Source organism: Musca autumnalis, unplaced genomic scaffold, assembly GCF_047663935.1.
Source record: "Musca autumnalis isolate F117 unplaced genomic scaffold, ASM4766393v1 scaffold_2, whole genome shotgun sequence".
Classification (NCBI taxonomy): domain Eukaryota; kingdom Metazoa; phylum Arthropoda; class Insecta; order Diptera; family Muscidae; genus Musca; species Musca autumnalis.
Genome location: NW_027411755.1, coordinates 70936319 through 70949219, shown reverse-complemented (window position 1 = coordinate 70949219; position 12901 = coordinate 70936319). Strand labels below are relative to the sequence as shown.

Below are 12901 nucleotides of genomic sequence, written 5' to 3'. Positions count from 1 at the left end.
CGAGAGCAGTGAAAAGGGCCGATAGTTTCCACATTCGTCAGACAGTGCACCCCGTTTCAATATGGGTACAACCATGGCCTCCTTCCCTGCTTTATGGAAATGGCCCAAGTTGAAGTAATGATTAAAGAGGATGGACAATAATCTAAAAATCGTCGACCCGGAATTTTTCAATGCGGTATGTGGGATTCCGTCCAACCCACTGGAATTTTTGTTCGGCCTGTGGGCAATTGCTTTGCTTATGCAGCTGAACGAGATTTTAATTTTAGCTATATAATGGGGCCCAAGTTACGTGTAATTGGCCATATATGCATATTGGAGAAAAATCTGGCCCGATTTTCACAAATTTCTGTAGGATTCGTTTGGAAAATAATTGTGGCCTGAAGAGCGATTTCCTGAAAATTCGCCTTTGGCCCCTATACAAAGTATTATGGAAATAAAGATCGGTCAGGGGGGCAAGGGTTTCGTTAACCGATCATCATTTTGTAGACATCGTTTTTTAGCCACAATAATGAAGTAGTTAAGTTTTTTCATCGATTTTTGGGCCGCCGTAATTTGTATACTTGGTAAAAAAATATCAACGGTTTTTTCTGCAATTTTGTTGCACTTCTTCTTGGGATTTAAACAAATTCCAATTTATATCCTCATCAACTTACATAATCATAGGGAGAAAGCAAACCAAAAATAAATGTAAATTTTGTGACAACACTCGATAAAGCCCAAAATCACGTTAGTCAAATATGAGTATCTTAGGTATTTTTCTCCATAAACTCCAATTGCAAAATAATTATACATCACTCTAAACTTGACCTTCTCATTCTATGTATACAGCCTAGGGTATCCAATGGAAAATTTTTAACTTTTGGATGTAAAATATGCAACAAATTTCTAAAAAAAAAATTACCACACAGTTGGGCCCGGCCCTGACCCGCTCTCCTGTCTACGTTGGTTGTTAGCCCTCATAAGAATATCGCCGACTTTAAAAGTTTTTAAGTGGATTTTCCGTGCAAGAAGTCTCATCGGCTCTGCCTATTATATTTGGTTACAAATTATAACGGCAAAGTGCGTTAGTCAAAATAAGAGCAACACATATTTGTTGAAACATTCCTATATACAACATACATACATATATACATAAATCTATGAATGCCGATAAATATGTGTATTTCATTTCATGTATGTTTTATTGTTGCTGTTGTTGTTATGTGTTAGCTTAGAAAATAACATGACTGCTGTTATCATGCGTGTTCTATGTTGATGTTGTAGAGGAAAACGGATGTTGCTGATTTTCCGTTGTAAATGATTTGGCAAACGCACACATGTACCAGCAAACAGCCAAGGCCAACAGGGCACGCATTTAGAAGATGGATTACTACGCACGCACATAGTTTATATGTTATAAGTTTGTACATCTAGTTATCACTTGATACTTGCCTTTTTTAAATTTGGGTAATAAAAATTTTCTACTGTAAATGCGTTTTTTGTCTTATGGCTTAATAATCTTATTCTTTAAATACTATATATAAAATTATTTTTAATATTGTTTTCTGAAATATACAAAATCTAGTTATTGTCTCTTCACTTAAAGTTATGATAAATTATTACAAAAAATAATAATAACAATTGTACTTATAAAATTTATGAAAAAATAAATGTGTAATTATATTGCCGTTAAAAATCAATATCCCAACCACTGGTTTCGGGCGGAGGATCTGCTTCATTTTCCACCCCTGGTGGTCCAAAGTGTTGTAAATCGGTTAGATGATTAATGGGTCGTTTAATGGGAGAAGATAATTGTTTGTTACGCAACTTTTGCCAATCCAGGCCATCAAACCAACTAAAGAAAAAAAAATCAAAATTTAGATTTGGATTAGAAATCAGAAAGTGATGGTGTATTTAATTTTCACTTACCTATGCCTCTTAATATCTAAGATACCCTTACGCTGATAACCCAATCTCTCGGCTGGCAATTGTTTACATAGGGCTCTTATAAGATTTTGTGCCGATTTTGGTATCTTAGAGGGCATTTGTACCACATCTATGCCACCCAAAATTTGTTGATAAATTTTTATTTGATTTTGTCCCCGAAATGGTGTCTTTCCCACCAATAATTCAAATATCAATATTCCCAAGGCCCAATAATCAACGGAACGATCATGACCTCTATCGAGTATAATTTCTGGTGCCACATACTCGGGGGTACCGGCAAATGTATGGGTTTTTTGATTAGCTGGTATATGTTTGGCAAAACCAAAATCAACCTGAAAGGGGAAAAATAGTACTAAGGGATTGAGATATGTTTGCAAGATTTGATGAAGTTTCAACTGATCCGCCTAAAAGTATGCTCAACTTTATATATCCCATAAAAATAATATTTAAAAACAATTTGAAGTATAGATGGCTCTTCTTACTATGCAATGGATTTGCCAAAAGCCTTATATCCCACCTACTATACTTGTACAATAGTGACTCTTTGGTTTAATATCAATTTTAAGTCTTTTTCGTTGTGGCATAGAATTTATAAAATCAGTTAAATGTTGATGCCCCGTCCCTGGAAATGTCTTAAGTACTATAATCATAGAACCTGTGATCGTTTTCAGTAGAAGGAGCAATTTAAAAACTGTGGAGTATTCATATTGAAAGTAAAAAATAAAAAAACGATATAACCACCTTACAGGAAAAAGTTAATTGGAATGGGAAAGTCTTGGAACCAGCTTTGAGTTTGGGTGTAGGTTTGTGGTTAAATGGAGGCTAATCATTTCATCTCCGTATTCAGCCTGCCTAATTCGTCAACACTACTCAGATCTGTGCCCAAAGCAAACAGCTTTAAAATTATTCTACGAGAAAGCGTATGGGAACTCTGTCATGGCTACAATCTACAAATATATTTTCTAGGTTAACGAGTATTTCATTATGAAGAATAGTGAGAACAATCCGCAGTATATGGTTATTGTTAAACTGGCATCTTTCCATAAAAACTCCGAAACGTCTTTATTTCGCATATGTGTTTTATGCGATGTTTTATTTAAGTAAAAAAACCTTGAGAAGTAAGTATTACAATATGACCTATCCTCACATAGACAAGTGTGTAAAAGAGAGAGGAAGAGTTCACAAATGTGTAGGAAGAGTTGACAATCTTGTGGAGAGGTCATAAACACACTTCGTCATCCCACATGTGTCAAGCAAACATGCTACACATGGTTATCATTCTGCCGCCAAGATTTCATCAAGCAATCTAACTCAGACATAACACATGTGGCAATGAAAACTCTTATCTCATTTTATTCTATCGACCTCCTATGAGAAGGTGGTCTGCTTACCCACATGTTTATCATTTTCAGATGAACTGTATTAAAAATATATCCCAGTTTTTTTAGAAATCTCTCTGTTCTACACACGCAAACCTCGCCAAGACATTCACTATCTCTATTAGACTGTACGCTAATTGAACAGTTATACTTATCTTCTTGCAGCAATGGAAGCACGAGACAGCAAAAGTAGTTTCTAGAAAAGTTTCTAACAAAGTTTGACTTTAAAATTTTTCGATCTTTCTATTCGATTGATTTGCAACTTAAAGACTAATTTTGATTTTTTTTCTCGCCAACTCCAGGACCAATAAAATCGTCTTCTTGTTCTATTTTAAAGCATTTCTATAACTATTGTGGTCGGTCGGTTTTGGGTCTCTCCAAAATATTTCCTATAAATAGACTATTCGATTTTTTTTCGTAAAAAAAGACATCGATCCATTTTCAGATATACGATCACCAGTCGACTTGAGGATAACTATACGAATGAGAGCTGACAAACTTCACCACATGGTTCTTAATATTTTTAAGATTCCCCTAAAAGTATGCTCATCCTTATAAAGATACTCGCTATATTACAAATTTAAATTTAAAATATAGATGGCGTTATTACATCATAAAAGAGATATCAGCAATTTTTCTGCAATTTTTGCCCCATTTATAGTGAATTGAGAATAACCTCCCACCCTAAATACTCACCAACTTGCAATATCCATCGGTAGTTAACATTAAATTCTCCGGTTTCAAATCTCTGTAAATAATATTGTGAGAATGTAGAAAATCAAAAGCTTCCACAACACAACCGGCAATAAATCGGGCAGTCTTTTCATCGAAGAAACGACGTTGTGACATTACAGTCCAGACATCACCACCCATACAAGCTTCCATAAGGAAGTAGACAAATTTATCATTGCGGAATGTTTTATAGAGTCTAAAAAAAGTAAAAGAGAAGAGAACAAAATCAATGATAGGAATAATCTCATACATATATACTCATGCTCACTCTATAATAAATGGTGAACTGCGACACTTCATCATAACATGTTTCTCACTGTAAATATGTTCGATTTGATCCTGTTTGACAATATCAATTTTCTTTACAATCTTCAGGGCAAATATTGTCTTTTGATCGTATGAGACCAAATCAACTTTACCAAATGCCCCAGCACCTAGTGTGGCAATTTTCTTAAGATCTGTCAACTCAATATTGGCATATTCGTTGTCGAATTCAGATTTACGATTACTGTCGCGACCCTCTGGGTCTGATCGTTCCACAGGCAATTCTCGTAACTGGGGTATGGTACCCAAATAGCTGATAAAGGCTCTGAAAAAGGAAGAAAGATTGACATTAGCATTCAATTTTTGGTTACACAAAATATGGAATTTATAATATTTTTATAAAATTTGATATGATCATTAACAAATACCCGGCAGCGTTAGTTTGCATTAACTGCGTTAATTCAAAAGAATTCCTGCATTATCCACATTTTTAATGCACAAACTGAATTTAAGGAGCATTTAGGTATTTTAATATGGCAATGCCGTAGAAGAGAGCCCATATTCATAAAGAGCATATTCATGATCTGAGACACAAGGAAAACAAAAAAAAAATACAGTGCAAACAACAACAAAACTGCTATCAGCTGTTTCGTAAATGCAGAAACTGTCGTCTCTCAGTCTTAAATTAAATGCACATCTTAATGCAAATTAACGCTGCTGTCTGTCTAGGGTAATACCAACGTCACACTCTAGTGTCAACAATTTTGACTACATCAACGAAACTCCCCAGCGGAAACAGAAGAAACTGCAGAAATGTTATAAACTGACGTTGGCTGCATCTGGTTATTCATGATAGTGGAATGTAGTTAGTAGTGTCTCTTTTAAACGTTTTAAGCTGATGCTGGCCGCATCTGTTTCATCATCAACCACCGATGAAGAAGATGCTTAGCCTTCACTTGAGACAGTTGTCTGTTGATGTGCTGATCAGTCGGATAGGGTTGCGAAGACTTGTAGACGTGGCGATCTCTTGGTCTATACTGGAAAGTAGTTAAGAGTGTCTGTTGATTTAATTGGGATTATTTGACGTACCGATCTCCTAACTCGATAGTGTTGCTGTGTGTGTGTGTGTGAGTTAACTAGCGTACGAACCCAGCAAACCAATCGTACCGATATCGTAACGAAATCGGAACAAATTTCGGACGTTACGTCCGATATCTGATCCGAAATCGTAACGATATCTTAACGAAAGTTGTATGAAGTGGTTGACATAATTTCGGAACGAAGTGTCGGAGCGAAATCGGATCGATTTCGGTCAGAATTCGCAACGAAATCGGAAGAAAATCCTTGGGAAATTCGGAATTCGAATTTCTTCCTCCGATTTTTCGTACAGATTTCTGAACGATTTCGGAATAATGTCGTATGAAAATCGGAGGTACCTTCCGAACTTTCGTAAAGATTTCTGAACACTTTTGGAATAATTTTGTATGATTATCGAAGGAAAAAATTTTTCTCCGATGCCTCTTTTTGTTGCGTCTTTGTTATGTTTTTTATTGGAAGATTAAAATTTCAAAGATACTAATGATTTTCACTGTTGTTATCATTTTGTAGTTATAGTAGAACAATGTGAACTTTGTTCAGTCTATCAGCACTAACTTCAATTATTATATGTTGCATTTATATTTAAAATATTTAAAAAATGTATATGCGAATTTTATAACCAACCATTTTGTTTTTCGGCAACAAACTTAAATGTTGCTTGTTAGATATATACAAAAGGTGGTTGTTGTGCGAAGGAATTTTTTTTCCGACATATCGATCCGAATTCGTAACGAAATCGGAAGAAAAACATTAGCAAATTCGAAGGGAAATTTACTTCCGACATTTTCTCCGAAATCGGAACGAAATCTGAACAAATTCCCCTACGAAAAATCGTATAGAAATCGATACGAAATCTGAACGATTTTGCTTCCGAAATTGTTTCGATATGTCGGACATCCGACATTTGGTTTGCTGGGAAGAGCCTTCGACATATTAATATCGTAACTCTGTAGTGTGGTTGTCTGTGAGTTAACATATCGATCGCTTGGAAAATATTGAGTTAATTTGGGTGCGATGATTCTTAGGTTATCTCAAATTCTAGGAATGTGACTGCTTTGATTGGTTGAACCACAAAGCTACTGGGGTTGTCATATCATCAATCCTTATAGGAATTAATACGGCTGCACCATCCCGAGCGTAGTAGAGCAAAAACAACTCTGGTTTGTTGTGGAAGCTGGCGCTCCTCAGCTGCGGTAGTCGGAGGGTTCACACGATATTTGTCTATGGCAGCTGTTAATGATCTGTGTGGATGCTGTTCAAACCTGCTTGATAGGCTTGTTAATCTAGGGGTTCTCTCTTGTAACGATGGACCTATCATTCTAGATCATAACGATCGCTCCCGACAGGAGTGGGTGGAGAGCCTATCCACCATATGGTGATTAGGGTGGCCCTCACGGTAACACCCATCGCGCTACACTTATATTGGCGAACCATACTGGCGCCGCTTAGCTTACAACAGACCAACCTATCGCGTCATATGTGGTCAACAAGTGCTGCCGGCTAGGGATTGGGTTTTTGGTTGGCTGTTCCTTCATCCCAGCTTGTCGCTGATAGATGTGGCATACGCGGACGAAGTGAACATGCTGTCGAGAGTGAACCATATTTACTGGTCGAAATACTGCTACCATCGATCGTGACAGTCAACTCATTGCTCACCCCTGCAGAACATAGTTGCTATAGATTTTATGGCGGATATTTGCATATTCCTTGCGTGAAATAAGGTAATAAGATCAGTAAAAGACGAGCTCAGCCTTTCACAAATGGCATCACGGAATGTACCTGACGCCAAGATCGTACAATCAATGCCGTCTAGAGGGTGTAGAACACTGGAGATGTAGAGGTTAAAAAAATTCAGGAGGACTCGGGGCTTGGCCTTCTTGTTCCTGACTTCCACCTACGACTGGCGTCCACACATATAATTGATTATATAAAGTTTCAAACTTGGCCGGAAATAGCTTGGGGTGCTAGACGATATGAAAGACTTTTTGTAGGTCGAGCGATACTAACACTTGCTACGAGCGACAAAAGCGAAATTGATGTGCACGATTTACCTTTTCTGGCATCTTTGACTACGGAAAATAGTTGGGTATCTAGCGACAGGTTGAAAATTTTTGTGAGATACTCGACACCAGGTCCCAACGCTTTGGGTGATTTACAGTTGTAGATGACATTCACAACATCATCCATTGTAACTTGTGGTGGTTCCTCCTCGGCATGTAGAAATCAACGTAGTACTCTTTTCTTCGGCCTGCCACTCCCCGGAGTGCTCGATAAACTGACGATTAAAATAACTTGCGAACCTTTTCGGATCAGTCAGCGTAACATCTCCAAATGTGCCTGAGTTTCTATATTTCTTCTGTCCAGAGTTTTAAAGCGACTTAACCGTTGCCCGCAATTCACTTATTCCGGCATCAATGTTGCTACTCTTTAGATGATTTAGCCCCTTGTTCCGCTTATGTTCACCAACCGATCTGTTAACTTCCAGGGTTTATTTTTTATTTTATTTGAAATATTTATTATAATAAAAAATTACAATAAAATTATATTAAAAGCAGCACTAACATCTAAGGCTATCTCCCAGTATGAGCTCTCTGACTCTGGAGACAAATGGGGTTGGCTCGACGAAGCTCACCACGCTCACTTGCACAACCCGTCGCCTCTGGGAAAAATGGGGTAGGCTCGACAAAGCTCATCACGCTCACTTGCTAAGCGCGTCGCGACTCGATGATTAGTGAACTATCTGAAACTAGGCCAATTAGCTCTCCGATGATTGTGGAAAGTGTGGAATTCACAGGTGATGAAATCTCCTATTATGGGGAGATGGACTGACCCAAGAGATGAGACAGGTGACGTCTTAACTTTGCAATCTGTCACATTAGAAAGAAATCTGGTTTTATATCTTCCTTCACATTTTCCAGAATATTATTTCTTGGAAAAGTTTTACTTTAACACAGGGGTTTTAAGAATATAATAGGGTTAACACGGATTATAATACATAAACGTAGGTTACTTTTGATGACACTGGCAAAGCCAATTAAAAATAGTTAAAATCATTGATGCCACAGGGTGATTCATAAATTGTCAGATCTATATCCTAGACATGAACGACTGTCTCGATTATCACTACTGCGCCTCCTTTTATACCTTCTAACTATTAGTGTAGCTATTTCACGCTAGGGGTTTCCATTAATGTATCTGGGTATTAATTTCCTGCCTTACCACTAGAGGGCATCACTAATTAATATATTGAATTTAATATATTTGAAATAAGTACATATTAGTGGAGAAAACTGTATAAATTAACCATAAACGAGTATACACCACTTTTGAGCGTTAAAACACAATTAGTTGATCATACAAAGTCTCCAATTTTGTGTGATGCATTAAAATTTTTGTATTATTACTTACTCTCTATCCAATTTCAATACTTCAGTTCCCGGAGCATCAGCATAAACACTAGCTTGCCTACAATCGGCATTAAGCAAAGCCTGTTCACCAAAATAGTCTCCTCTCTTGCGATTATCCACAACACGTTCTTCCCCGTTTTCATTTAATTTCTTAATGGTAACAGTACCTCCGCGTATAATAAAGAATTCATTGCCGATATCACCCTCACGCACAATACACGTATTTGTGGCATAGAATTTCTATGGAAAACAATTTTTAATTAATAACATATTTATACAAATTTTTCATTACACCCTACTTACCCTTTGCAGCAAATCAACAACTTTACTCAGAACATCTTCCGACAAATCATTTAAAAATGGTGCTGACCTCAAGAAATTCAAATTCTCCTCCCGTTCTTTGGAACCCGATATAACCATAATTTTACGGAATTTATCACGATCAATTTTCCACACTTTGGCATTTGTCACAGCTCGTATAGAGGCAAATCTCTTGGCATTGTACAATATAGCCAATTCCCCGAAGACAGTTTCGCCACCAAATTGTCCAATAATATTGCCTTGCTTTATAACATCAAATTTACCTTCTTCTGAAACGTAGATTTCAGAACCTTCATCATTTTCATTGATGATAAAGTCATCAGCCTTGAAATGTAACATTTCCATGGCATCAATGACCATCTCCTTGCGTTCCTTATCCATGTAATTGTTGAGAAAATCATTTTTCTCGATTGCATTGCGTATGAGATTACGGGTTCTGAAAACAGGAGTATATATTAAATTAGAATATTGCCTCAATCGAAATCAATTTCCATACTTTTCATCCTTTTCGATGTACTCAATTTGTATGTCCTTCTTGTTGGGCAAATGAGGACGAGCAAATATCAGGCCACCATCTACACGATGATATTTGGGGCCATCGTCACTGCTGTCACTTTCCTTGGGTGAGGGTGTGGATTCCTAGTTAAGATAGTTGGAAAATTTATTTAAAATTCTTCATAAAATTTCCTAATGAATTCAATGACAAGTTGATGAAAGGAATGAATTGAGATGAGCAATTACCAGTCCAAAAATATTTTCCTAAATTTTATATGGAAATTCATAATTGTCCCCATTTCATCATAAATTTACCTCAACTTGAACACCAGAATCTCGTATATCACTTGATGAAGGTAAATTAGTGCCAGTATCCAAATTGTCATCTGAATTATCATCATAATCGTCATATTGACTTTGCAAAGCTTCATGCAGAGTCATTTTCTTATCTGCTAAATCAACATTTAACTGGAAAATATATGGGCACCATAAATTCCAAGAAAAATTATTTTCTCATATTTTTACATGTATTCAAGGTAAGGCTTAGCAGGAATGAATAAGAAAGATAGACACATAATGTGAGAGGGTGGGTTAAGGACAAAAGTTTTAGTTGGCATTATGCAGTAATTGTCATAGCTAGTAGACCTTTCTGCAAATGAGGTTATGTGTATTTATGTTAGAATAGAACACAGAATTTAGTAACAGAGGTTGCTGTTGTGGTAATAGGTAGTCCATATACCTGAGGTTAAGTCAAGACACTCTGTGTGTGAGTGTGTGTGTTTGTGGTTCAGTTAGCTGCATAACAATAGGAAATTAATTAACACATAACGATGACACAGGAAAAGGAAATGACAAAAGTGTTCCCGACATTAGACTATGGAAAATGTTGAAAGGTTTAAGGTTAAGGGTAAATATTTGCTCAAGAGTACAATTCGTATCTTACAAAAAGAGGGGTAGATGGTAAAGAGGAAAGAAAGTAAGGAAAATTTTTCAAACATTGTATTTACGTATGCAATATTTATCTCATAGAACAGCATCGTCATCAGTAATTAAAGTGAAAATTGTTGGGCTCGGGTCATTGTTGTGTGGTTAGTTTATGTCATGTGTTGCTGTATATGTAACGGCATCAAGGTTATATCTTACTGACATGGGGGTTAAGTAAACAATATACCTTGATTTTCCTTATTCAAATACTCATGGGAATGTTTGCATTATTTACCATAGTCACTCCTTTTACCATGAAGATTTTACTTTGGCTTTTTTTGTTTCTTTTTTTTAAACTTTCAGCCTTCGAATTTCTTAGAATTACCTTAATGTGGGAAAAAAGAAATCTGTTTTCATGTTAACCCTTCAAATTTCTCCAGAATTGTATTTCTTAGGAAAGTTGAATCTTAACACAAAAGACATATTTCAAACTGGGGATAAGTTTGCTTAGGTTTTATAATAATAAAAAATTAGAATATTTTTTATATCATCAGAGGATGATAATCAATGATCGTAGGTTACTTTTGATGACACTTGCCAAAACCAATTAAAATAGTTAATATACACGATGGTACAGGGGGTGATTCTTGAATTGTCACTTTGAAATCCTAGACATGAGCCAACTTCTCGGTGGCATTAGGCTACTTCGCGACATAAGCAATCTTCGCTGATATCGCTTTGTCAGTTCATCCCAGACACCGACTCTATGTCTGTGTGGATGTTCACTGTTCATATCAGAGGTCGCCGCTATCAAATATCTTTAAAGACACGAACTTCTGTACTTTTAACATCAAAATATTGACACAAACACAAAAGTCTATAGTTAATATTAATGATGATATAGGGCGATTCTTAAATTGTCAAATTGAAATCCTAGACATGGGTCTATTAATCACTACAATCTTCGTTTGATGTCGCTTTTGTCAGCACATCTCAGACAACAACCTTCTATCCTATGTATATGTCGATGTTCACAGTTGATGTCAGAGGTCGCCACCAATTATCTTTGAAGGGACATATTTTCTGTACTATAACTGTGAACCATATTTCTGTTTTGAGACAAAATTTCGTTAAGGGGTTACCCTATTTGTTCAGACCAAAAAACAGCTAATTTTTCATGAATTTTTCAAAGAAAATACCAATATTTTTAAGTAGTTCTTTCTTTATCTGAGCGAGCATATCTTATACAACTCTTGGAATTTTAGTTGTTGAAAAATATTGCATAGTTTTGTGGTAAATGGCCAAATGCGCAACCATATTTTTGTAAAAACATTTTGCGGTGTCAACTATAGCTCGAAAACGAATGGGCCGATCTTCTTATATTTTTGTGGGCGTTTTCAGAACATAATAAGCTTGTCTTTAAGCGACATAGAATTTTTAAAAATTTATTACAAATATTTATGAATCGTCAAAGTCCAAATCTCTAAAACGGTCAAAGGCAAAATTTCAAAAAAGTCAAAATCTGTATTTATTTTTTAAAACAAAAATCTGTCTCGCTTAATTAGATTTTTATGTATGTATGAAGATCGGTCCAATCGTTTTCGAGTTATCGTTTGCACCTACTTCAAAAATTCCATTTCGATAAAAATGGAAAAACGGATTCTTCACTTTGAACTCGGCCAAGTTTGCTCCGATCGATTCTATGCGGCACACTCTATACCACCTGCATTTTAAAATAAGCTAATAAATTTTGTTTCGATTTTTTGCAAGTGATAAGCAGTTTACCCCTACTTATTGAGGAAAGTGTCGAATTTATTTCTGAGCTACATCTATTTTTGATTCTGAAAATGCTTCCGACAGGACTGTCATCAAGCACTTACCAAATGGAAAAATTTCCTTCATTATTGGCATACCTGTCGAATTATACAAAACTCATGTATAGATCCTCCCTTTTATAACTGAAGTATGGGAGCAAGAGACCTTGCCGAACGAATAAAAATATGACATAATTGTAAGGATTGCCAGAAAGCAAACGTAATGGAATGTGGAAATTGGTGGGGCATATGTGTCGTACCGACTATAGCAAAAATAGTGGTCGAAATTATCCTCAACCGCATCAAAGATCACCTGAAGAATTCCATAAACTCCTCTAAATCCTATATCCGAAGTGTGCCTTGTGCTGATCATATAAATACCATAGCTTTAATATGTGGACAAAGTGTCGAATTTAGTTCTGAGCTACATCTACTCTTCATTGATTTTGATAAGACTTTCGACAGCGTTAACTGTGACTGCATTAAGAATTCTTTGCCCAGAAGAGGTATTCCTCCGAAGCTTATAAACACCTTTTAAAAG

The 12901-nt window shown here is 36.2% G+C and overlaps 2 protein-coding genes across 13 annotated transcripts in view; one reads left to right on the top strand and one right to left on the bottom strand.

Annotated features, from left to right (window-relative positions):
- LOC141394063 (uncharacterized) overlaps nucleotides 1-12901 on the top strand; it is a 917654-nt gene that overhangs the window by 228203 nt on the left and 676550 nt on the right. The gene's annotated exons all lie outside the window — the stretch shown is intronic.
- LOC141394064 (cGMP-dependent protein kinase 1) overlaps nucleotides 1514-12901 on the bottom strand; it is a 39521-nt gene continuing 28133 nt past the window's right edge. For 8 of the 12 annotated variants that reach the window (XM_073967889.1, XM_073967891.1, XM_073967890.1 and 5 more), the window contains exons 5-11: nucleotides 9624-9766; nucleotides 9110-9563; nucleotides 8808-9046; nucleotides 4306-4626; nucleotides 4002-4233; nucleotides 1909-2258; nucleotides 1514-1834 (exon numbers count right to left, since the gene is read on the bottom strand). In XM_073967889.1, the coding sequence (XP_073823990.1) occupies nucleotides 1669-1834; nucleotides 1909-2258; nucleotides 4002-4233; nucleotides 4306-4626; nucleotides 8808-9046; nucleotides 9110-9563; nucleotides 9624-9766 (1905 nt within the window). In that variant the 3' untranslated portion in view covers nucleotides 1514-1668. Of the gene's footprint in view, nucleotides 1835-1908; nucleotides 2259-4001; nucleotides 4234-4305; nucleotides 4627-8807; nucleotides 9047-9109; nucleotides 9564-9623; nucleotides 9767-9937; nucleotides 10091-12901 lie in introns of all 12 variants that reach the window. The other 4 variants (XM_073967900.1, XM_073967898.1, XM_073967897.1 and 1 more) reach the window with 1 other exon arrangement.